This window comes from Mustela nigripes, chromosome 18, assembly GCF_022355385.1.
Source record: "Mustela nigripes isolate SB6536 chromosome 18, MUSNIG.SB6536, whole genome shotgun sequence".
Taxonomy (NCBI): domain Eukaryota; kingdom Metazoa; phylum Chordata; class Mammalia; order Carnivora; family Mustelidae; genus Mustela; species Mustela nigripes.
In genome coordinates, this window is record NC_081574.1 from 26,943,704 (window position 1) to 26,970,382 (window position 26,679).

The window sequence follows — 26,679 nt, forward strand, 5'->3', positions numbered from 1 at the left end:
TCACATTCTTTTGCCATTTTATTTCACAACAAATAATCCTGGAGATGTTCAGTTGTTGTCGCCTGTTATTAGCATCGTTACTGAATGTCTAAAGCATGCCTCTACACAACATTTTCCTCTCAGCAGCACTGAGTGCATTGTCTCTTTTTGCCCTTATGACAAGGACAGGAAGGAGATACCACTCTCTGCGTTTTTGCAGACAAGTGCCCCAAGGCTCACTATTTGGCTTGGACCCAGCCTGCAAAACTTACACTACAAACTGGGCTCTTTCCCACTGCTAGAAAGCTTCTTCATGCTGGTGTCTTCACCAAAGACTGGTGTGCCCGTCACTGACCTGTGTTTTCTCTAAAATCCAGTCCACATACTCCGCAACTTTGGTGTAGACACCTGGCTGTTCTCTGCGGGCACAGCCATCACCCCAGCTGGTGATGCCCACCAAATGCCAGATTCCGTTGTGTTTACAAACTAATGGACCGCCAGAGTCTCCCTGTGTCACAGTGGGTGGAAAAATAAAATAGAAAGTTTGAGAGATGTGCCTTTCAACTTCTTTAGTCACACTGCACACAACACACACATCCAGGTCCTTATAGTTCTTCAGGTGTCTTCCATTCCTCAGTAGCTATTGGACGTGATGAAAATAATTTAATTCAGTAATGTGTGGTTGTATTTTTTGTTTAGTCCAACAAGGAAATGTTGACATCATGATCTCAATATCAAATATATCTAATGCTCTAATATTTTAGTACTATTATATGTACAATGGTGCTCCCTTAAATATAGTGTGCTTCTGCACAGATTGTGAGATACATATATAATATAATATAATATAATATAACATAAATTATATACATGTATATTCAGTTCATCAAAGGTTACATAGGAAATTGTCAGATTATTTGGCTCTGAATTTTTAAAGAAAAATATAATGAAATATACTATGGAGAATATATTTTGCGGTTGATTTTTCTCAAGCAGACCACTGTGTGTTTTTTCATAATTGAATATATTACCTTACAGGCATCTTTCCCTCCTTCTTTATAGCCAGCACAGATCATCTGTTTGGTTACTTCATAATCTCTGTATTTTTTCTGACATTCTTCATTTGGTACCAAAGGAATATTTGCCTTTTGCAGAGTATTTTGGATTTCCCCTAGGAAGTAGCCAATATGAAACTTCAGAAAGAGGAAATACAATGAGTATGAAAATACAAAAGTCTTAAAACAAGTCAGAAGAATGAACCTTTCATTAAGGTCATTTTTTTATGATAAAAATAGTAAGGGTGGGGATGCCTGGGTGGCTCAGTGGGTTAAGCCTCTGCCTTCAGCTCAGGTCATGGTCTCAGGGTCCTGGGATCGAGCCCTGCATCAGGCTCTCCGCTAAGCAGAGAGCCTGCTTCTCCCTCTCCCTCTGCCTGCCGCTCTGCCTACTTGTGCTCTTTATCTCTCTGTGAATAAATAATAAAAATCTTTAAAAAAATATATAGTAAGGGTGAAAAAGTAGAGTTAATCACACCAACAGAGAGAGAGAGAGTAAAAGAGAAAGAAACTGAGAAGCAGAGAGAGGGAGAGGGAGAGAGCGCATGCCATGTATTGGCCTGTGCTGTGCAATGTTAGGACCACCCCAGCTCCTCGGGCTGACCAAAGACTTTGCTTCCAGATTCTCTGCTATCCTCCTAGCTCAAAAGAAGTCTCTCAGAAATTCCCTCTTATCACCTCCAACCCCAAACCTGGAAGTCCTTACCTTTAAGTTTTTGTTTTATATATTCAACATGATCATTTAAAAATACATGATTTGGGGGGAAAAACACCCACCGAACCTCTGGCAACAGAGGAGCATTTTGTTCTTTGAGTAAATGCAAGTATTTTTCAAGAAGAACAATTTATTTACAAATAAATGAATTTCTACTGGTGTCTGGGTTCCCCTTGAACATACATTGGGAACTTTCCTTGTTTAGTTAAGGTTACTCTTTTTTTTTTTTTTTTAAGATTTTATTTATTTATTTATTTGACAGAGAGAGATCACAAGTAGGCAGAGAGGCAGGCAGAGAGAGAGAGAGGAGAAAGCAGACTCCCTGCTGAGCAGAGAGCCCGATGCGGGACTCGATCCCAGGACCCTGAGATCATGACCTGAGCCGAAGGCAGCGGCTTAACCCACTGAGCCACCCAGGCGCCCTAGTTAAGGTGACTCTTAAAATGTCCTCCTGTCTTAAGGTTCTAGTCAAAAACTTGAAAATTTTGAATTCTTTGAATAAAGGACTACATTAGGCAAGAAGGAAAGAGCTTGACAAGCCTAAATATGTAAAGAATGATGCCTATACTGTCCCTTATAGTCTCTATCAGGAACAAAATTTTGGAAAGGGAGAATAGTCTGTTTCCTGGGAAATTCAAGGGCAAATGAGATAAATCAACTACCCGTGGGTCAGGGGTTCTTAAACTGGGGTCCACAGAAAGAATTCACTCGCTCTATAAACTTGGAGAGGAAAATGCATCTTTATTTTTACCGTCTCCAACTGAAGCCTAACGCTACCTTCAGTTATGAATGCAGGCAATAAAAAAGGCAGAATCAGCAGTGACTTTGATGACTTTGCCATCAGCCGAGAGCACAGATACTTTTGCATCACAGTCATGATATTCTCACATGACAGATGTGGCCAATAACGGAAAATATCAGTTAATTTCAAAATTGTGGTAGTTACTTGAAACACTTGCTATTTAACATATTAGTAAAGAAACTCATTTATTACCATGTCACATCTCTTAAAAGTATTTTGATAACCCTATTTGCAATTTCACTGGTTTCCTTCCTATTTCTGGGTATTTTCTTTAAGTGTTTAAAAGCACCATTACAGAAGGGGCTCATCAGCTTCATCGGACTGCAGGAAGGATGCATGAAACAACAAAAGATTTAGAACCTTCCAGAAAGAGAGACGGTGTGCCTGCCTATATTCCTGGCGCTCAGTAGCAAGGCAGAGAAACAGCACTGAGAGATGGGAACATTATGAATAGTGAGGACAGGACAATCTTGAGTGATCTTGTTAGCCCCATATGGGACCAGTCCTTTATATGAAGTCAAACAAGTGATCTTTATTATTAAGTAAGATGCTTAAAAGGTTACCTCTAAAGTTTTCCAGACCCAAACCAAAATACATCTCAGAAATCACTGAGGAAATATTTGGGAATGGATAGACTGGAAAGGTCATGAGTTTGGAGAAAATTTCACACACACTGACTTAAATCCCTCCATGTACTTTAACATAAAAAACTTGTCTTAGGAACAACATTTAAAATGCCATACTGTACCTTTTTCTTTTGTGAAGCCCCATCCAGTTACCCAACAATTAGTATAAATTGTATTTGTATCAGCTTTGGAAGGTAGGCATATTGGTTTTTGGAATTCTGAAAGTTAATTTTGAGATTAGAGTTTGGTTAAATAAAGTTACAGATATTGACCCAAAATACACATTTTCTTTTTCCCATATTCTCTTTCTATAGAGTAGCACCAAGAAAAATCACCCTTTCACTTTCTGCTCAGTTGCTAAGGTCAATGATTCAAGAAAATTTCTCTTTACCAGACTCATTTTCACATGACATTTTGCGTGTCAAATTTTCTGGATTAAATCTTAAAACTCAGAACACACATTTCTGTCAAAAGCATTTAGAAGTTTGTGTGTTTTACCCTGTGTGTGATACTTTTAAAAGTAATAACAAAGTGTCTCCATTGTCAGAGGCACTATTTTAAGTGCTGCTTAAGTACTTAAATTATTAACTGACAATTTTTAAAACAAACAGGTGACTATCATGCTCATTTTACAGATGAGGAAATCTGAGGAGCAAAGAGGTAAAAACAACTTGCCTGAGGTCGTGGAAATGATACTTGACACAGTGGGCATTAGCCAACTGTAGTGCCTTGTACCAGAGGCCTTGTCTTCCACCACCAGACTACCTGCTTCCTAGAGTTCCTGCTGCATCGGTGTCTCTACTCAAGTTAGAGGCCTACTTGCCTTCATGCATTCTTAATATGCCCAAAGCAATGGTAGTCCTACTGTTCTTGTCAAAGGGAGCCATTCTTCCCAAATGGCCATGTGCATTATTTCAATAATGTATATGCCTTTCTATTCCTACCTGAAGAAACCAATTACTATTTCTTCCCCCATAAACAGAAGAGATTTATCCAAGTCACAGGTGTTGTCCCCCTTGGCAACTCCTCGCCTTGCCTCCAACACCACCAAGCAGAAAATAAAGACAATCTCTCCAGATTCTGCCCTCTTGTTCAAGTTGATGTGAAATTAAAACCACTGAACCCGGCTGTATAGCTTGAATTATACATACCCGTATAATTCAAAGGAGTCTCGAGTTTTATTAAGGCAATATCATGACCACCGCCATCTGAGATTTTGTAATTTGGGTGAATAATAAGCTCTTTTATTTCTGAGAAAGGTGTTTCTTTTGTTATCTCTGACAGTTTTAAAATGCCACTATAAATGCGCCAAACATTCGACAAGGGAAGCCTAGGAGGGAAAAATAAAGACCTATGTGAAACCAGAAAGACTAGCCTTTGATATTGGCCCATTTTCCTTTCAACTTCACCTTTTGAAAATAGTACTTTTCTGGGAAGAAAATACTACCACGGCATATTTTGACTTAACTAATTTTTCTTCCTTGCAGTTTGTCATCACCACCAGCTGCAGTACTGAATCTCTGAAGATTTAGTTAAAAACACTGAAATGTACATTTATGTAGCTATTTAATGTTACTAACCCCTCTGTGTTCTCTCTTTCTCTTTCACTCTCTCTCAAATAAATAAAATCTTAAAAATAAATAAATAAATAAATAAATAAGGAACCTCCATGCTGTTTTCCAGAATGCCTGCACCAGCTTGCATTCCCACCAACAGCATAGGAGGGTTCCCCTTTCTCCACATCCTCACCATCCTCCTTCCTGACTTGTTAATTTTAGCCATTTTTTTAAAGATTTTATTTATTTATTTGACAGACAGAGATCACAAGTAGGCAGAGAGGCAGACAGAGAGAGAGGAGGAAGCAGGCTCCCTGCTGAGCAGAGAGCCTGATGCGGGACTCGATCCCAGAACCCTGAGATCATGACCTGAGCCGAAGGCAGAGGCTTTAACCCACTGAACCACCCAGGCGCCCCTAATTTTAGCCATTTTGACTGGAATTTGATTTCTATTTCCCTGATGCTGAGTCATGTTAAGCACTTTTTCATGTGTCTGTTGGCCATTTGGATGTGTTCTTTACAAAAATGTCTGTTCATGTCCTCTGCTCATTTCATGATTGGATTGTTCTTTGGGTGTTGAGTTTAATAAGTTCTTTACAGATTTTGGATACTAGCCCTTTATCTGCTTTGTCATTTGCAAATGTCTTCTCCCATTCTGTCCATTATCTTTTTATTTTGTTGACTGTTTCCTTTGCTGTGCAAAAGCTTTTGATCTTGATGAAGTCCCAATAGTTCATTTTTGCTCTTGCTTCCCTTGCCTTTGGCAATGTTTTAGGAAGAAGTTGCCAAAGGGGCACGTGCACCCCAATGTCTACAGCAGTAGTGTCCACAATAGCCAAACTATGGAAAGAACCTAGATGTTCATCAACAGATGAATGGATAAAGAAGATGTGGTATATATATACAGAGTGGAATACTATGCAGTCATTAAAACCCCGATATCTTGCCATTTGCAATGGCATGGATGGGTCTAGAGGGTATTATGCTAAGTGAAATAAGTCAGTCAGAGAAGGACAATTATCATGTGATCTCTCTGATATGAGGAATTTGAGAGGTAGGGTGGGGGGTCATGGGGGGAAGGGAGGGAAAAAATGAAGTAAGATGGGACTGGGAAGGGAGGTAAACCATAACAGACTCTTAATCTCAGGAAACAAAGGGTTGTGGGGGGGTGGGGGTATAGGAAAAGGGCGGCTAGGTTATAGACATTGGGGAGAGTATGTGCTATGGTGAGTGCTGTGAATTGTGTAAGACTGATGATTCCCAGAGCTATACCCCTGAAGCAAATAATACATTATATGTTAATTTAAACACAAATAAATAAATAAATATTCTCTGTCTAGGCCTCTGGCTGCAGCAAGGTGAGTGGGAGCACCAGGCATGGGGCTCTGAGAGGAGCTCCACGGTGATTTCAGACAGTAGCAGTCAAGCAGAGAATCACAAGCTTCTGTCAGGCCAAGCTGAGGAATACAGAGTCTCCCTCCAAAGACCACTGGGCAGGAGAAGCAGAGTGAAATTTCCTAAGAACCTAGAGGATTCTCCACCCCTGTCATCTTGGAGACAGCCCAGTCCTGACATGCAGAAAAGCCACCTGCAAAATGGACGAGTGACAAGCTTCCCCATGAACCTAACACCCTGAGCTGAAGCCACCAGCCTGTGGGTTTCTCAGAAGACCCTTCATTCAAACTGCCAATCCTCCTGTTTGCCTTGGACTGTTAGGGAAAATTATTTATATATTTAATGAAAACAAAACACATCTCATGGCATGGCCAAAAATCAAAATCATATTATAATAAAACATAAAAACAAATATAAAAAATAATAAAATATATTTTGAGGAGTGTGAAAACTTATATTAATTCTTTTTACTTAATTATTCTTTAAAAGATTTTATTTCTTTATCTGAGAGAAGAGAGAGAATGTTCAAGCAGCGGGAGGGGCAGGGGGACAAGCCAACTCCCTGCTGAGTGTGGAGCCCAATGCCCAGCTCAGTCCCAGGACCCTGAGATCATGACCTGAACCAAAGTCAAACGCTTAACCATTGAGCCACCCAAGTGCTTCTAAATTAATTTTTTTAAATATGAATACATACAAAGTAAATCTAAAATTATTTCTATAGCAAAGTCTTATCTTGTGGTAAAGATTTGAATATTTTTATCATCACTGAGAGATGCAAAAAACATTTGCATAAAATTCTAGAGAAAATCATGCAGCTAGGGGCAAGGTGGTTTTCTTTCAATTAAATCAGTGTTTCCATGTATATTATCTCTTATAAACTCAACAACACTGAGCCTTTGAGAATGAAAATTCTTAATATAAATTGAAGCAGCCACTATAGAAAACAATATGGAGGTTCCTCAAAAATTTAAAAATAGAACTACCCTAAGATCCAGCAATTCCATTTCTGGGTGTATATTCAAAGAGAATGAAGATACTTCCTTGAGGGATATCGGTACCCCTGTGTTCATGGCAGCATTCGTTATAATAGCCAGGACACAGAAACAACCTAAGTGTTCATCACTGGATGAATGAATAAAGAAAATGTGATATAATATGTACAGTGCCTACATATGCACACAGATGAGATATACATATATGTATTATATACACACATATGTGTATTTAAGCCTCTATGTGTGTGTGTGATGGAATATTATTCAGCCATAAAAAAGAAGCAAATCCTGCAGTTTGCAGCAACATGGATGAGACTTGAGGGTATTATGCTAAATGAAATAATTAGACTGAGAAAGACAAATGTTACATGTTTTCACCTATATGAGGAACCTAAAATACTGAACTCACAGATGCAAAGAACAGACTGGTGGTTGTCAGGGGAGTGTCGTGGCAGGAATGAGTGAAGGGTACAAACTTCCAGTTATAACGTGAATAAGTTCTGGAGACCTCATGTGCAGCACGGTGACCACAGTTAACCATACCTGAAATATCTGAACGTGGCTAAGAGTGTGAATCTTGAAAGTTCTCACCACATTCACAAAATGTGATTCATGTCTGGTGCTGGGTCTGTGGATGTCTTAACTAACCTTACTACAGTTATCATTTTGCAGTGTATGCCTATATGAAAGCATTACATCATAAACCTTAAATTTACACTTGCTAAAGCTGGAGAAAAAGAATGAAAAGTCTTGGTCCTAAACTGGGGTACATTCGGTAAAAAGAGGACCCGATATTCTCCTTCCCAGAGTCTTTCCTACCAAGTCAATAGCTTTCCCCTTGTGGAGCAGGGCCACTGACTGGAGCTCCCATGAAGCAATGCGGAAACCAGGAAGGAGGCTCGTCTGCCGCCATGTCCCAGACTCTGATATACTTCAGTGGCCGGATGCCCAACCCTGACCTACGGCAACCAGAGCCCTAATCTTTTATTTAGTCAGGGGAAGAGGGAGAATTTTATGGGGCAGTGGGGAACAACTTTCTGAGAAAAACTGAGTATCTTTTATTTTTAGGGCTATTATTATTTCTTGCTATTCCTATGCTTTGTCCATGTTAACATTTCTTATTTAATCATAGCTTATTTTTTTTGTAATTTTTATGTTCCACGTATAGGTCTTTAAGTGTGTCACTTAATCCTTCTCATAACCTTATGAATTAGATATCATTCCTTTCATATTTCACAGATCGGGAAATAAAGCTTAGAGAGATTTACAAATCGCCCAAGGTCAGTCAGACCTCTAATAAGTGACAGAGCTGGGACTCAAGTCCTGTTTTAACTACAAAGTTGAAGTGTTTTAGAAATATCATATCGAAAAAAAAAAAAGAAATATCATATCGGATTTTATCCACTGAAATATATAGGGTAATAAATTTGTTTTTTTGTTTGTTTGTTTGTTTTCACTATTACTATTCTTTAGTGCATTTGTGAATCGAAGAGCTGGAAGTAAAATCTCTATTACCCTGGAAATTAAGTCTTTGAAGAATATACTTGGGGAGTGGCAGATGCAGGTGGCAGGAAGTGGGCATTTTTTCCTTATTCTTTAAAGCAGGAGTGACATCCTCTCCTGAGAGTGTCAGTCCTGTGAACAGACCACACTGTGTTCTGCTGGGTCAGTTCATTCAGTGCTCAGACTCTATGAGTTGTTCAACAATTTGAATACCAGCCTTACTTTAACATGTCTTTGATTAGTACACTGATGGGCTGATCGAGACACCAATCACAGATTCTTCCAAACAAATTTGCAAGTTAAGGGTACCTGGATAAAATGCATCCAAAACTTACCCATCAAAGCAATGGGCAGCAGTTAGCACCCACTGGTGTCCAATGATTGACCCTCCACACAGGTGGCTCTGATCTCTCAGCTTCACTTGCAGGCTGACTTGCCAGGGCCACTCTCCCCAAGAAGAGTTGGTTCCTCCAACAATGCGTGTGTTTGTTTTTGTTGTGCAAACTAAAAAGAGAGTCTTGACCTTAACGGTTGGAATTCAAGGTGAGTCAGAGTTCACCTCAGCCAAGGAAAACAGAATACATAATTCGATTATCTAAGAACAAGCAAGCTATTGAGACAACACAGACATCCCTTGACAGTTCCATGAAAAAGTGAGACTTACTTACCAGAACTACCCCCACTTTTACACAACCTCAAAGAATAACCAGAGCTCGCTCGTGTCCTGTACGTAATCCTAGTTGGCGAACCATCCAAAGATAATCGTAAGGAACAGTTGCACCTAGATAAAATGATCGATATAAAGATTAAACCTTCACAGAGGGGGATAATTCATGAAATTGTCTTGCTGACTGTCTTTAAAAAATAAATGTTCACTAACTTCTTTCCTCTACAGTCTTCTGGGCGTAAAAAATAAGTAAAAAACTGACAGCGAATCATCTTTGTACAAGTCTCTTGGCAAACATTCACTCCTTCAACAAAGGTCACGTTCAGTTCTTCCCCTTCAAAATCAACTCCTGAGTAAATTTTGGGATGACAGGGCTCTGTGTGAATTAGAGATGTAAAAAGTTATAAAATGAAAACAGCAATAAACCCACACTTATCCAGGTTTTTGGTACTGAAGACTGTTTTCATTGCTATTACTTGTTAGAAGATCGTAAAGTGTATCACATTTTATGTACTATTATTATTGAATCACATTACCAGGCAAGGTTTTGCAGGTTAAAAGGCTATATCCAGACATGGTGTTTTCCTGAGGAGTAGGGGAACTTGGTGTCCCACTTCTGGAAGTCTTAAGAACACAAACATTTCTATTAAAAAAAAAAAAAAGTAAAAGAGAAAGTAACAAAACTGCATTAAAGGCAAATACAAAAGCGCATCGTATTTTGGAAAGCACCTCTGCAAATTTCATTTCTCTGAGAAACTCTTTTCAAAGTGAAGCACACCACAGGACTGTAATAAATCACAGAGATTAAATGTAAACCAAGCCACATCTCCCTCTGAAGAAAACTGATAGGCACAGATAACCTGGAAAGGAAAGAATGTTAAAGTTCCACCTTCTCATTGAGAGGAAAAAGAAAAAAGAAAAGGAAAAAAGAGCCAAGACCAAATTCTGGGGGCTACTGTATAACTATGCATCCCTCTCTTAGGTCTGTCTTTGTGTAGAAGGACCAGGGCAAGTTATCAGAGGGTAAAGAGGTCAATCAGGATAATTAGGGCTCTAGTTTCTGAAACACAGCAATCAGAGACGACATTAATGGCTATGCTGCCAGTTGAGTGGTTTTTACTTCAATTTAATAAGACAAAATATTAAGATCAGTTGGAAAGGTATCTGATCCTTTCTCCCATAAATCCAATGCTATGTTTCAGGAAGAGAATGTAGGTGGGAAAGACGGCTCAGCTCTTAACTCATCTACACCTGGCCGGAAAGTACCTCCTTCACCCGTGGCTTCAAGTGCTCGGAGGGAAAGGAACAGAACTATAAAATTACAGTGATGACAGGCAGGAGCAAGTGTTATACAGTCTCACTCACCTTTGTGGTTCCAGATGCCACGCCTTTGTGTAGAATGTAAAGAAGAGGCAGCTGCGATGGTAGGTGCAAATAGTTTGACACACAAAAGCATCAGGGGTGATAGCTCTGCCGACATCCATATCTGAAAATGCGAGGTGCTGGAAAATGTCCATGCGGCAACCTGTAAACTCAGACGGAAGACAGCCCTCAGCAGGTGACGCGACGCTCAAGGGACATGTCCTTTGTCATCACGGCTAAGGAGATTATGACTGTTATTTACAGTACCAGATATCCTAAGTGGAAAAAGTGTCAGTTAAAATATCCTCAGACTTGTGGGGTGCCTGGGTGGCTCAGTCGTTAAAGCATCTGCCTTCAGCTTGGGTCATGATCCCAGGGTCCTGGGATCGAGCCCTGTATCGGGCAGTCCAGCTCAGCAGGACTCCCACTCCCCCTGCTTTGTTCCCTCTCTCACTGTGTCTCTCTCTGTCAAGTACATAAAATCTTAAAAATAAGTAAATAAATAAATAAATAAAATATCCTCAGACTTGTTTGCCATTTGGAAGAAGGAAAAATTGGTCTAAATCTGATAAGAGATATATTCTTATATCAGAGAAATGAAACACCTCGACCTAGGCTCTCAACTCCATCCCAACTCATGTAAAATATTTAGGCTACTTAGCATACGCTCAGCTTTTCTTTCTATTACCCTGACCCTGAATTCCAGATTTTAGGAGATAAGGTTTTGTGTTCCATTTTCCTGAATATTATGAAAAAGATTTTGATAAAAACAGATTAACAAAAACATCAGGTAGCTAAGAAAAATGCCATGGGCCCATTGAAATTAGAACAGGAGAAAGCCCACTTTCATTTTCCACATATAATCTTGTTTTTTATTTATTTATTTATTTTTAATTTTTATTCATTAGAGAGAGACAGTGAGAGAGGGAACACTCGCAGGGGCAGTGGGAGAGGGAGAAGCAGGCTCCCCACTGAGCAGAGAGCCTGATGCAGGGCTCAATCCCAGGACCCCAGGATCATGACTTGAGCTGAGGGCAAATGCTTAATGACTGAGCCACCCAGGCACCCCTAATCTTATTTTTTTTAAGATTTTATTTATTGATGAAAGAGAGAGAGAAAGGGACAAGAAGACTCCATGGTGAGCACCAAGTCTGACATGGGGCTCGATCTCAGCACCCTGAGATCACGACCTGAGTTGAGACCAAGAGTTGAATGCTTAACCAACTAAGCCACCTCTACCTCTGATCTTATGTCTTAATTACACTTTCATTTGTGTTCTTATTATTTACTCACTTTACTCAATTTGATTACCCAAATTTTATTTAAATTATGGAATAATGATAGCATAGGAAGGACAAAAAGAGTACTAATTTAAATGAACATAGTTGTATCAAGATAATGTACCTCCATGACATAATACCTACATAGGGGCAGTCTAGGAAATTAGGCCTCAGTTAGTTAAATCTTTCCAAAACAACAGCAACAACAACACACACAGACTCTAGAAGCTGGAAGAGAATTTACAGATCACCATGCCAACCTACAACTATATCCCCTGAAGGATGTCCCCAACAAGTTTTTTACCGTTTACTAAGATATTCACAGTGATGAGAGATGCCTGGGTGGCTCAGTTGGTTAAGCATCTGCCTTCAGCTCAGGTCATGATCCCAGTGTCCTGGGATCGAGTCCCACATCTGGCTCCTTGCTCGGCAGGGAGTCTGCTTCTCCCTCTGCCTCTGCCTGCCATTCTGTCTGCCTGTGTTCACTCTCTCTCTCTCTCTCTGACAAATAAATAAAATCTTTAAAAAAAAAAAAAAAAAGATATTCACAGTGATGAGGTGCTCACTACCTCATGGCAAGGCCCAATTCTTTGCTGGACCATTCTAGGTGTTAGGTATGTTTTTCCTATTTTCTTCATAGGAGAATCTACCTTAATCTGTCTAATGGAACCACACAGATTAATCTAATCCTTTCTCTAATGAAAGCCTCTATAAACAAAAATTAAGACAGTCATCCTTATCTTTTTCAGCTTAAATGCCTTTAACCGGTCCCTCTAGCGATTTTGTGTTTTCCATTACTTCTAGGTATCTTACTCTCCTGGCTACCTCCTTTTGAAATGCTCAGGGTTGACCGTTGCTACATACCACATATGCAACATGAGCTGTATACAATGTTTTGGTCACTCCTTGGCCCAGCCAGATGACAAAAACACAGGAGCTAACTTGTTAAGAACCATTCTCTTTTTTAAAGCTAGTTTTTTGGTTTCGTGTGTTTTGTTTTGTTTTATCAAAAGCACCACAGGATGTGAGTGGAAATGGCAGAGGAAGGTCCTCTGAAAATCCTCACCTCCATAGAAGAAATGGGAGCACGGGCAAAATTGTCAAAATCAATGTTTTCAGAGCTCTAGAAATTAATCAAAATTAATCAAATTATAACAGTCCAAGGAGCACTTGTTCAAGAAAAATGACTGAATCTCTCTAAGAACAGTGAGTTTTGTGGGGTTTTCATTTGCCTTGTTCCCATTCTCTTCTTCCCAGCACCATGGAAGCCTTGAAAGCAGCCCCACCATCATGCTGGAAACCAGCCAGTAGTCCAGCACCCCTAGAGGGCCAGACTGGGTTTGGGGCTACTCCAAGGCCCCATTCCCATCCCCAGTTAAAACCATTATTTGACCTGTCTGGAAATTCTCAGGAGAATTCCACTCACAGGGATTGAGTTTATTTGACATGACTCAGAGCTTCCTTCAGTATTAATAGCTTTTTCCTTGTACGTGTTTGTCAAAAACAAACAAATAAACAAAAAGTGCCAATTATGTAGCACTGCAGCTTCCTAGGGCAACAGGAATTGCTGGAGCCAACAATAAGCTGACAAAAGTCTTAAAAGGAAAGTGAAGGGCAAGAGGATGGTGGTAAGTATTTATTTACCACATTCCTGGGTATTAGAAGACCATATGTAAGTACAGGGCTATGTGCATGACCAGGACTGTGCACATGTCCATGAAAGAGCTGAGAAAGTTCTAAACTCTCAGGCTAGCTGACATTGCACCTGGGGTCAGCAAAAAGCAAAGGCCAAGGCAAAGTTGCGAAATGCCTGTCTGCACATTGAAGCCATGCCCAGCACTCCCAAAAAACCCTGTCAAAGGCTGGAAAACACTGATTCCTGGCAGGTAAGGACCAGAGGATAATGGAAACAAATCGGAAAAGAGATACCCTGTTGCTAACTTCCCGATCTCCCTCGGAGTGGGCTGGGGGTGAGTCCTCCCCAGAATCTGCTGCAGAATTAGGCAGGAGTTGATGCTGGATACTGTGTAGCATTGAGTATTGGTGATTCAGTTTCAGTAACATCTTATTGTGGACATGCTGACAATTAAGTGAGGTGTAAGGTTATGACAATTTTCTGGATAACTGAATTGAAATTACCTAAATGTCTGAAACTATAGCAGTTTCTTGATCATTGTGTTGAGTCATTTCACTACGCAATGGACACCACCAAGAAACGATCTTACGGTTTTCTCCGCAATGTCACTGCTGTAGTTCCCTAGAGCTGCTGTAATAAATTATCACCAGTGCAGTGCCTACAAATAATATAAATTTAGTATCCCACCATTCTGAAGGTCAGAAGTCTGAAATGTGTCTCACCCAGCTACAATCAAGATATCGGCAGGGCTTTGTTCCTTTGGCAAACCATTCGGGAGGACGTACTTCCTTGCTTTTCCCGGCTTCTAGGCACTTGTGTTTCTTGGCTTGTGGCTCCTTTCTTTATCTTGAAAGCCAACAATGTAACCTCTTTAAAACTCTCTCTCTCTCACTATGACCTTTCTGTCTTCCTCTTTCTCTTATAAGGACTCTTGGGATGACATCGGGCCCATTCACAGAATCTGGAATAATCTCCCATCTCGAAATCCTTAGCTTGATTACATCTACAAAGCCCCATTTGCCATGTAATGTAACATAGACACATGTTCCGGGTATTAGGATACAGCTGTCTTTGGGGGACTCCAATTCTGCCTACTACAATCACACAAGAAAAAGTAGCCATAGAATTACCAGTTTCTGAGAGTGCACAGGGCTTCAGAGAGAATCCAGATGCCACATGAGTCAACACCTTTATACTGGTGGGCGTTCCTCCTGGACCGTGCTTTAAAAGGCAGCTGTTTCTAAATGTGAAGAAAGGAAGTTAACTTCTCTTCCTAAATTGCAAAGACATGTGTAGCAATCCTTTTTTGCATTGAAATAATCCTTGGTCAGTGGGAAATAAAACAATCAGAAAATTGAGTTTGACGCTGATTGGCCCATGTCAAAGAGACATTTTTCTGCTCTGCACTAGGAAGGTTATGGTGAGAATGGGATGGGCGACATTTTTCAACCAAACCCTCACTCTCCAACCAATGGAAATTACTCTCCTTAGCAAAATGACACCAAAACAGAGTAAATAAAAAAGCAAAATGGTTAGGTCTGAAGGCCCTGTCTGGTCTTCCACCGGGGGAAAAAAAAAGTTACAGAGAGTACCATTAAATCTTAAAAGAACCCCGAAAGATCAAACACTCTGCATGTTACTTACCGGTGTTCTGCACTATAAAATCTTTCAGTGGCGTATGTGAAAAATTGGCAGTGAATGCTATTGGTGCACTTTTTTTGGCATTCTTCAACACTTTTTACCTTAGAGACATTAAAATTAACTCCTCTCATATCAATTCCTTTATGAATGTCTCGGTAACAAGCTGTACAAATAAAATGCACAGAGAAAATTTAGTAAGTTTCCTTCCAGAAGTACATGATCATTGAGTCAGGGTACTTTCAAAGGATCCCGTCCTGCTTTTCACAACTGCACTTTTAACTACAAGGTTTAGGTTTTTTGTTACATCACGACATTATCAAACTCATTATCAAACACATTCCAGAATGTTTCAGAGCACTAGCCCTGAGAAGCAGGGGGAAAGGGTTTGTTTCCAAAACTGTATAGTATATGAAACTGTATAAGTAATATTTCACCCTGAAATTATCAATGAGCAATGGAAGAGAGAAACAAGGCAATGATAGTGAGGGCCCTGATGATTGTGCTAGGGATCTAGCACAATCGAAACAAACTCATGTGTCCTCGACAAACTAGTAGGAAAACAATATATTGAGGTGGGCAAGGCAGTGGATAATTCACAGTGATTCATGCACATAGGACTTTGTAGATTCTAGAAATGAAGTGTCTTTCCAATTCTGCTGCGCACGAGAAAAGAAACCAGCTGAGCTGGGATAGGACACTTACAAAGTAAAAACATATCTTTATGATCAGTGCAAAGCTATAAACCTACCTATAAATGTTTTAAACCAAAACTGGTCCCGAGTTTGGGGACTTTATGTCCTTGAGAGTAATTGCTCACTTTAATTTGAGATACTCGGGGAGAGTTAGGAGGGAATATTAAATCAAGTTCTGAAAGATGAAGTTTGAGAAAAAAGTAACAATAACTAGGAGTATTGAGTAAAGCAAAATACTGTTCTTTAACTTGTGCTATGATAGCATAATTAAAAATAATTCTTAAATGAATGATTTGCCCTAAATTGTATTAAGATACAAATTTGACCTTATAACATAGGACATGTACTCATCCTCAGGTAAACTACATATTGACTAAGTCACATATCCCTGTGTCCCTAACTAAGGACAGCTTTCCATATAAACAGCAGACACAAAGCACACATGTGTATTGAGGGAGTGGTATTAACAGAGGAAGGGAGGAGAGAAAACCTTAAAACATCTGAAATTTGAAAGTACAAAATTAACTGTAAATAGTAAAGGTAAAATAGCAATGATGGACAGTCACAACATGGTTCTTTCAAGTTTCTGCCAGCTTGTCAGTTGAATCTTTTTAGTACTTTTCGCTTTCAGATAGACCAGTTATGTCGGAGAAATTGCTCATCTCTCCTTTAAATTAGGATAGGATTAAAAACAGTTTCCCAAGACATTAGTAGCAATAAGTGTCAGAATTTAAATTTCCTGGCCTCTTAGTCCTCATATTTTCTTCTAAGAAGTATAATTCTCATTAGCAAGATTTACAGAGCCCAGACCTTCAGTTTGGGGGCTTAATGAGGTTTCTTAACTTCTGCATTATTGACATTTGGGACTTAACTTCTGCATTATTGACATTTGGGACCAGAACATCTTTATCAGGGGGATGTCCCTGGGCCTTGTGGAATGATTAGCAGCATCTCTGACCTCTATCCACCAGATGTCAGTTGCAAGCCCCGAAGCTGTGACAACCAAAAATGTCTTCAGTCATTCCCAAATGTGCCCTTGATGAAGGACAAAATCACACCTGGTTAAGGTGTGCAAATTATCTCAAGTAAAACAGGGAGAGTGACGGCCCTCGGTGTTCTCTTTAAGATTCTTAAAGTCAGGGACGGGGGAAGGGGGCAGCTACCATTTGAATGTGTATTCATTTTCGGCAAATCATACCCTGTAGTGCTGACCTCATAAGTAATAGGGCCCTTGAGCATGGAACTGATAACGGGAGAGGGAGGATACAACCAGTTAATAGCGCCCCCCCCACCCCGTTATCTTTCTGAGTGCTCCCTTCAAAAGTCCAAGGTAGTACAGAGTTTGGGCAGAAGACATTTTAAAGTAAACCCATTATTCACTCAGATTTAGCTAGAAATCAACAGCTTACCACTTATTTGATGACCACATTGCTTTAAGGAATGTCCAGAAATTGCATTTCTCCGTGACACTCTTGGCAGGGTTCCTGTAGCACTGTCTTTCAAGAAGCAACCAAATCTGTTTTTAAAAGTACTTTCAGTTAAAAGTAGAATAATAAACACACATTGAGGAGATATCTGAGGTTTTTTGGAAACTAATAAATATGTCCAGGAATAAGGAAAATAATAGAGCTTTCCTGACACTTGCTCGAAAGAACACACTTAGAGGAAAGTCCACAAAATCTAACAGTCTTTGTAATATCTAACTTCAGCATTCTTTTTCATTTTTAAAAAACACTTTTGGGCGCCTGGGTGGCTCAGTGGGTTAAAGCCTCTGCTTTAGGCTCAGGTCATGGTCTCAGGGTCCTGGGATCGAGCCCTGCATCGGACTCTCTGCTCAGCAGGGAGCCTGCTTCCTCCTCTCTCTCTCTCTGCCTGCCTCTCTGCCTACTTGTGATCTGTCTGTCAAATAAATAAATAAAATCTTAAAAAAAAAAAACACTTTTAAGTACAGAAAGTTGATCATATTAAAGAGGTAATGATTTTTCCTGTGTTCCTATAATTTGGGGAATTATGTTCTCACCTGGTCATTGTTTTTATTTAAGAAATTAAATCAGTCATGAGAGTTGGATCTATCTGTAGTGTTCAGCTTTTTTATTAACTCCTTCTGGTTCCCAGTAATGGTAGACTTCATTCTATCTCTGCTGTTAATCCTAACGATATTCTTTCATAAGGATTCTAGAACCTAACTCAACAAAGTTGATGCCTCACCCACAGTCTGGGTTTTCTGTACAAGTTTAACATGTAGAATCTGGGGGTGATGCTCTAATTCCTAGTCTTTAAATTCAAATGGAATTAAGATAAAAGAATAGACTTATGGATACAGAAATAAGAACAATGAAGAAATGCTCATTCTGGATATTGATCAAAGCAAAAGAAAATTATGATGAAACCATGGCCACACTTAGTCAACTTTATGACCAAATAAGATCTTTAATGACTATTTTTTCAGGGCTCTTACTTTTCCAAAATGCCAGTTAATAATATATTTGTATGTGCACACTCATGCACATAGACACACACACACACACACACACTCTACATCACAGATGCCCCCACAGGCCCTTTCTGAACAGACCTTTCCCGAGGTCACAAGCTCTGGATCTTACTCAGTAATATTCTCAATAAAATATTTGCCTTCTATTATATTTTCTTAGGCCTGTGCTATCCACAAATATAATCCTGACTTACACAGTTTCCTTGCTCAGGAGAAATAGTCACCTATTTTTAGACCCTTTCTGGAGACAATCACTTAACCCAATGATTTTCAAGCATTCTCCCTGAGGCCTTGGATAAAGCCTAACTAGTGTCTATGACTCTAGGTCATTGCAGCAACTGTTTGATATGCACATTGCCAGGCCCAAGACACTTGGGTTCAGTGGGCTGAACCATTTGGGTCTGAGGCTATGGCCTAAGAATCTGCTAATATAAGAACCACTCCAGATGATTCCAGTGAAACTGGCCCTTGGACCCCATTGGAAAAACATAACCCTACAATATCTATATCTTTTTGCACACAACTGGTTCTATTTTGAAAAATGTCTGGCTTCTCCAGTAATGACATAACAGCATTTACCTTTTGTCTGTGTCATTAGTGGAATCTTCAGGAAGAAAGCTAAAGAACAAACACCTAGGATGGAACGTGCACATCATCCGACAGTGTTGAGCGTTTGGGGTGTACATGGCCGTGAGGTCCCCACCTCTGAAGAAGGTGTTTGTATATAGTTGAGTCAGGCATCCTATGATACAATCATTGAAAAAAAGGCATTAATTTGCAATGAATGCAAATAATTATTTTGATAGAAATATGTCTGTGTTCTGAGCCTTCTTACTGCCTCCACTAAATACCGAAAGAGCTTTACAACAGGACTTTAATTACAGAGGAAGTATGAAACATATTAAGGTGACTATTTGAACAAGGTATAATGTTATTTAAAGTCAGTCTATGGGTACTTCTACATAAAAAACTTGGTTGATTTGTATGAAACCAGAGGATAATTTGCATATAAATTATCCATAAGAAAATACAATTCTAGCTTGGTTTCTCCCTATAGCCTAATGTGCTATGAGAATGTTGTTACTTAAAAAAAAAAAACAGGCAGGGTCCCTGGATAACTTAGTTGGTTAAGCATCCAACTCTTGATCTCAGCTCAGGGTTACGAGTTCAAGTCCCCCACTGGGCTCCCTGTTAGAATGTGAAGCCTACTAAAAAAATAAAATAATAAAATAAAATATAACGGGCTTCTAGTTATGGAATAAATAAGTCATGGGCATAAAAGGCACAGCATAGGGAATATAGTCAATGATACTAACAACAGTGTTGTATGACGACAGATAGTAGCTACACTTGTGGTGAGAATAGCAGAATGTGCAGAGAGGCTGAATCACTATGTTGTATACCTGCAACTACTTTAACATTATGTGTCAACTATAGTCACAAAAAAAATTTTTTTTTTAAATGTAGAATCTATTTCTCCAAACCTTCCATAATAAATATCTCTGTAAGGGGAGTTAGAGACAGACTCATTATATGCCTCTGACTATTGTGCTTGTTGTGTTGTGTTTTTACAGAAAGAAGTTGAGTAACTGAGCCTTAGGGCAGTACAGACTTGTGCAAAACCCACATGGCTAATGAATGTCCTAGGAGAGAAACCTAGCTCTTTTCACTCCCAGTCCTGTTCCCTTTTCTAGTGTGCAATGTTAAATGTTGTTCCTCATCTCAGTTTAATTTAAATAAACCAAGAGTTATTGGGTACTTACTGGGATCAGTACATTTATTTGCTCAGTTTCTATAAGCAAACACAAATGTGTGCATATGCTAAATCAAAAACCCATTCCGGACTATTTGCTGTTTAGAATTGTTCACAGTTCTAAAGTACCCTGCATCCCACATATTATTAGAATATTAAGTGCTATCTTTACTGTTCTACTGTTTCATATATTAAAAGTAAAACTTAATACATGAATTTGAGTTTACCTTGAAAGACCCACTTTAAAGTCAGCTTAATAAGCTTTTCCAACTCAGGCAGTGCATTTTTCTGTCAACCGTCTGTTAACCACAGGATATCCCAATGGCAACTCTGCCCATCCCCTAGCACATCTATTTTTGTATTGCCCTTCAGGGAATGGACAGCTTAGACACGTGTGTTTCATTAAGCACTGAAGACTAATTTCCTTTGCATTATCCTACCCCTCTGGGGAGTCTAACCCTGAGCTCTGCTAGGATGACCTAACCCAGGAAGATTGCTTTTCTCCCTCTTAGAGATGTGGCTAAGATGACTAACCCTTGGGTAAGTTTCATATTTTGAAAAAAGCAGAGATTCCCTAGAAGTTGCTGGGTGTATATGCCTGGATTTCATATACACACAAAACACTGAGTAGCTGGTCCAGTGACAACACTAACTGCAAAGTGACCTGTGTTTTAAACAGGTGTATTTGGCTGATTCCTAGTTACCAAGCAGCCATCTTTCCCCCATCCCCACAGACATGAGTACAAACAATATCCTATGCTAGCCTGGGAGTTCCCTTTCTGCAGCCAAGCCTTGTGAACAGCCATGCAACTTGATGGGTGGAAAGGGGCAACCAGAAACACACCAACTTTGGAGCAGTTTAGGAGGAAAGCTCTAATAGGTGTTCTTGCTTATGCTCATAAGCTGGTAATGAGGATGATAATGGTGATGACGATATCGAAGATAGGCTTGTTGGTATTGTACTTTAGAGTGTTTTAAAGCACTGTTATAAAAGTTATCCACCACATAAAATAATATCACACTGCCTCCTGTGTCCATGGACTTTGGGCAGGTTATTTGTTCTTGTTTTAAAAAAAAAAAAAAGTCTACATGATCAATAATAAGAAGAAAACCACTACATTTTTTTTTAAATTGGGCAGAGGATATGAAAAGGTAATTTACAAAAGAAACACAAGCAAATACTAAGTATACAAACATGGAAAGTATCATAAATGCAGGCAAGTCAAAACAGTTGATGCCATTTTACTCACCAGAGTAGCAACAATTTTTAATTATCTAAGTTACCAGTGTAGATTGGCTGCAAATGATTTAAACAAAAACAAAAACAACCAAAAACAAAACCTAGTTCAACGTGACTTAGTATAAATGAAATGTATTGGTTCGGAAGCCAGAGGCCATGGCAGGTTGGGCTTCAGGAATCACTGGACAGAGTACTTGGCTGATCCCATCAAGTTTCAATTTGTCTTCATCCCTTTGCTCTGTTCACGGTGTTGCTGTTGCTCTCAAGTTCCACATAGAGGCAAGATGCCAGAAGCTCGGGGCTTTGCACTCTCCAATAGTTCAAGTCAATTGGAAATAATAGTAAGAAGGAGAGTCTTATTTCCAGAAGTGTAAGCAAAGGTCTTATTGAAACCCTTTGGCTCTGATCGGGTCACTGTAGCCAGCAGGATGTGTGCCCCTGTTTACTAATTCAGGTCAGCTTAGGTCACAGCCACATAGACCCAAACTTGGAGGCAGCAATTTCCCAGAAACAGATTAGGATACAGTTTCCAGAAAAGTGAATATATGTCAAGCCGTAGAGAAAACTACTAGAGTTGGCCCAAGTGGCATAAAGATCACTCTTGGCAGCTGGTGGAGAGAGTTAATTGGAGAATCACCTTTCTGAAAGATAATTTCATGATGTACATCACAGAACCTTCCAAACTATTTACACCTTTCTATCTAACATTTTTATTTCCAAAATTTTATTCTACAGAAATAACTGAATATGTGTATAAGAATGTGCTTACAGGGGCACCTGGGTGGCTCAGTGGGTTAAGCCTCTGCCTTTGGCTTAGGTCATGATCTCGGGGTCCTGGGATCGAGCCCCATATCGGGCTCTCTGCTCAGCAGGGAGCCTGTTTCCCCCTCTCTCTCTGCCTGCCTCTCTGCCTAGTTGTGATCTCTCTCTGTCAAATAAATAAATAAATAAAAACCTTAAAAAAAAAGAATGTGCACACAAAATACCATCACTTGGGGCACCTGGGTGGCTCAGTGAGTTAAAGCCTCTGCCTTCGGTTCAGGTCATGATCCCAGGGTCCTGGGATCGAGCCCCGCATTGGGCTCTCTGCTCCTCGGGGAGCCTGCTTCCTCCTCTCTCTGCCTGCCTCTCTGCCTACTTGTGATCTTTGTCTGTCAAATAAATAAATAAAAATCTAAAAAAACCCAGAAAACAAAAAACCATCACTAGGGAAGATTACTAAGTTCCAAAAAATATAACATATATAAAAAATAGTTATAAATGGGTAACATAAATTATAAACAAAGTATCTATAATTAATAACATCTTCGTTAGATGTGTAAATAGACATAGAGAAAAATATCTGAAAGACTAAAAAATATTTTAACAGTAGTCATTTATGTATTATAGGACTACAGATAATAGGCAACTTCTCATTTTCTGCTTACCTGAACCTCTAATTTTCCTAGCATGAAGATAATTTTTTTTTTTTGGCCAAAAAGATAAAACTGAAATGGCCATGGTCCATAGCATCTCTGGTTTCTACCCTTCAGCATTCAATGGATTTAATGATCATGGCTTAAAAAAACAATTAGACATGGAGGGGTGTTGGTTTAGGAGGGGAAAAAGAGCTTCCTCGTGAAAAAAATTATATCTCTTTATAAATGTAACCTTTATGCAGGAGGTGTTTATCTTCACCATACATCTGAGAGGTAGGTAAATAATCACTGCAGTGTCCATCTTAAGTCAACACAGACTCAAAATCTATCCATAACGATGGCACAGAGAAAATGCCATTCTATAATGATTAATAAAGAACTGGGTCCAAAGTCGTCTTTATTGCCTGAAAATTTAACAGAATGGCTAGAGAGAGAAATATGTTCAAAAATTGGTGTTCGGGGTGCCTGGGTGGCTCAGTGGTTAAACCTCTGCCTTCGGCTCAGGTCATGATCCCAGGGTCCTGGTCTGCTCAGCAGGGAGCCTGCTTCCTCCTCTCTCTCTGCCTGCCTCTCTGCCTGCTTGTGATCTCTGTCTGTCAAATAAATAAATAAAATCTTTAAAAAAAAATTGGTGTTCAAACCAGAATTAGTCAAAGGGATGATTTACTAATTTAAATTTAAACCAAATACTTTTGTTTCTGAAGCAATTCCCCTGTGGCCAAAAGAGTAAAAATATGCATCCCGTACCCATTACAACACTTGGGTTTTGGATCCAGATATTACAAAATGCCTACACAGTAAATATTAAGATAAAGTTGATTTTTAAAATATATTGATACTAAAAATAGAGGGCTGAGTGTTTAAGATCTGCTTTGTAGAGAGTCATTTGCCAACAGCCATTTCTGCTAACACAGGCACAAAGACATTCTCACTTCCAGGCTCCCACGCCCGTACATCAAGGGCAATACTTCTGAGAAGTGGCAGTTGCCCCTGGATATTAAAAGGATATGTGTCCTGACCTCTTGGATCTGCCTCCTTCCCAAAGCTGTCTGTTCAGTAATTTTCTTCAGGTCGGGCATGTCTGATTAACTATTCCTCTCCCTCACACAATTTGAGATTTTAGAGACAATTCACTCACCACAGGAAACAGTAGCAAAGAAGCAAGTGAGATAAGCTGCTTGCATGGGTGAAATCATCCTAAAAGAGAAAGCAACACATGCGTGACCCTGCTGGTGACAGATCATATTTAACATGAACCTTCATTTAAGGTAATAGAGATCTTCTTATAAATGTCCGCATTGCAAGTCTAAACACATAATTACCAATACAGGGAGCAAGCGCTTTCTGTATATTTTATGCCAGGTACTTGGCACAAGATACAAACTGAGATCTCTAGACTACTACTGCGTTCATAGCTCATTTGTCGCTGATATTGATAATTATGGAAAGGGAATTGGGAGAGGGAAATTAAACAGTTGTGAAACCTCTTGATTTGAGCAAAAAGAAAATGATTGTAAATAATGGCCAGCATATCAGTCCAGAATCCCTAAGAAAATATCTCAAAATACTAAAGCTCATTGAAAAATTTTTAAGCAGTCAATATCCTCTTTGATGTTAAAATATCTTACACTAAAAGATTTCATATGTAAGAATGTCAGTTTCTCCTATATTCTTAAATACACCAGAAATTAGAATACATACTGATAGCTTCTTATCAAAGTAGAAGTATGCTTAATTAAAAAAAAAACTATTTGGAAGCAATCAGAATAAAAGAAATTCTCTACCTGAGAGCACAATTCTTCTATGGCTCTGGAGGTGAGGGTGTCTCTCGTCACTTAAAAATGGACGGTCCTCAAGCTTTCCTAACGGGGCACTGCAGGCCGTTATTTGCTTGGCTCTGATATTGACTTTGATTTTCTGCCAACAGTTTCAACTTTTTGTCCTGTCAACATATTCTGTGAATGTCCCATTCCTGTGTTCAGCTATTTAATATATTAACTATTTCAGGTTAGGGCCCCACAATGCATGCCTCAATTTCTATTTTTTTTATTCCTTCTTTAATTGATTTTATTTATTTATTTATTTATGAGAGAGAAAGAGTGGGAGAGCATGAGAGGGGAGAGGGTAAGAGGGAGAAGTATATTCCCCATGGAGCTGGGAGCCCAATGTGGGACTCTATCTGGGGACTCCAGGATCATGACCTGAGTCAAAGGGAGTTGCTTAACTAACTGAGCCACCCAGGCACCTTAGATTTCTATTTTTCTAAATGTTCATAACTTTTCCCATTATTTGGAGTCATGCAGCTTAAATCTTATTAAACTTTTCCCATTGTAATTACCTGGATGACAACTGAATAAGGGATGGATATGGGTAGCTCTTTTGGCAGGATCTTTTGATGAATGATATCTATGTTTTTTCATACCCCCATCAAAGAAGCATGTAACACCAAAGTTTTGAGAGTGGAAGGGAACTGGAGGATGATTAGGTCCTTCTCACACCCAGTTTAGGAAATGACATATAGCAGGAGTTGACAAACCACAGTTCACAGACCAAAACTGGCCTGGTGACTGTTTTTATACATAAAGTTTTATTAGAACACAGCCACGCCCATTCATTCATATAATTATCTATACTTGCTTTCATTCTGTAACTACAGAGTTAAGTAGTTGTGACAGTATGGCCTACAAAGCAAAAAACGTTTATTATCTGGTCCTTTTCAGATGAAGTAAGCAGAAACCTGCTATATATGGCACTCCTAGTAGAATTTAGACTTCTTTGTCAGGATGCCTCATCTGGAAAAAAAAAAAATACGTTTTCCTAGAAATCTGTTCCTTTTCTATTTTATTTTTTTAAAGATTTTATTTGTTTATTTAACAGACAGAGATGACAAGCAGGCAGAGAGGTGCGGGCGGGGGGGGGGGGGGGGAGCAGGCTCCCTGCTGAGCAGAGAGTCCGATGTGGGGCTCGATCCCAGGACTCTGGGATCATGACCTGAGCCAAAGGCAGAGGCTTTAACCCACTGAGCCACCCAGGTGCCCCTCTATTTTATTTTTAATAAAAAGTCTCATTATATACTGAAATGCACCTTCTTGCAACTACTTTAAAATTTTAAAATTTACTTATTTATTTATTTAGCCTCTGTGTGGAGCCAGGTGAGTGGAGGGGCAGAGGGAGAAGGACAAAGAATCCTTAAGCAGGTGCCAAGCTCAGCACAGAGCCCAATGCAGGACTCAATCTCATGACCCTAAGATCATGACCTGAGCCAAAATCAAGAGTCAGACACTGAATCAACTGAGCCACCCAGGTACCCTCTTCTTGCAACTTCTATCCTTCAGTCCTAGATTTACTTACTAGAGCCATACAAAATAATTTATTCTCTTTTTTGTGTATACTTCTATTTTTTTGTATTTTTTAAAATTTTATTTATTTTCAGCATAACAGTATTTATTGTTTTCGTACCAGACCCAGTGCTCCATGCAATCCGTGCCCTCTATAATACCCACCACCTGGTACCCCGACCTCCCACCCCCTCGCCGCCCCTTCAAAACCCTCAGAATGTTTTTCAGAGTCCATAGGCTCTCATGGTTCACCTCCCCTTCCAATTTCCCCCAACTCCCTTTTCCTCTCTATCTCCCCATGTCCTCCATGCTATTTGTTATGCTCCACAAATAAGTGAAACCATATGATAATTGACTCTCTCTGCTTGACTTATTTCACTCAGCATAATCTCTTCCAGTCCCATCCATGTTGCTACAAAAGTTGGGTATTCATCCTTTCTGATGGAGGCATAATATTCCATAGTGTATATGGACCACATCTTCCCTATCCATTCGTCCATTGAAGGGCATCTCGGTTCTTTCCACAGTTTGG

The 26,679-nt window shown here is 39.5% G+C and overlaps 1 protein-coding gene across 1 annotated transcript; it reads right to left on the reverse strand.

Moving 5' to 3' along the window:
- On the reverse strand, positions 1-24,677 carry KLKB1 (kallikrein B1). Its single transcript, XM_059384013.1, has 15 exons — positions 24,594-24,677; positions 23,948-24,006; positions 18,978-19,140; positions 17,314-17,420; positions 15,216-15,375; positions 14,702-14,811; positions 10,659-10,818; positions 9,830-9,936; positions 9,507-9,669; positions 9,295-9,407; positions 8,962-9,130; positions 4,329-4,507; positions 3,300-3,395; positions 1,011-1,150; positions 1-487 (listed from the first exon to the last, which is right to left on the reverse strand). Exons 2-15 carry the CDS (start codon positions 24,003-24,005, stop codon positions 305-307), a joined length of 1,908 nt encoding a protein of 635 aa, XP_059239996.1. The 5' UTR covers position 24,006; positions 24,594-24,677; the 3' UTR covers positions 1-304.
- Between the last annotated feature and the right edge of the window lie 2,002 nt (positions 24,678-26,679).

Bases quoted from the DNA above. Each gene is read 5' to 3' on its own strand.
- KLKB1 (XM_059384013.1), bottom strand. From the start codon at position 24,005: ATGATTTCACCCATGCAAGCAGCTTATCTCACTTGCTTCTTTGCTACT. The intron at 17,421-18,977 runs GTAAATGCTGTT...TTTTAAAAACAG, and splicing joins ACTAATGACACAGACAAAAG to ATTTGGTTGCTTCTTGAAAG. The intron at 9,131-9,294 runs GTAAGTAAGTCT...CTCTCTTTTTAG, and splicing joins TAAAAGTGGGGGTAGTTCTG to TTTGCACAACAAAAACAAAC.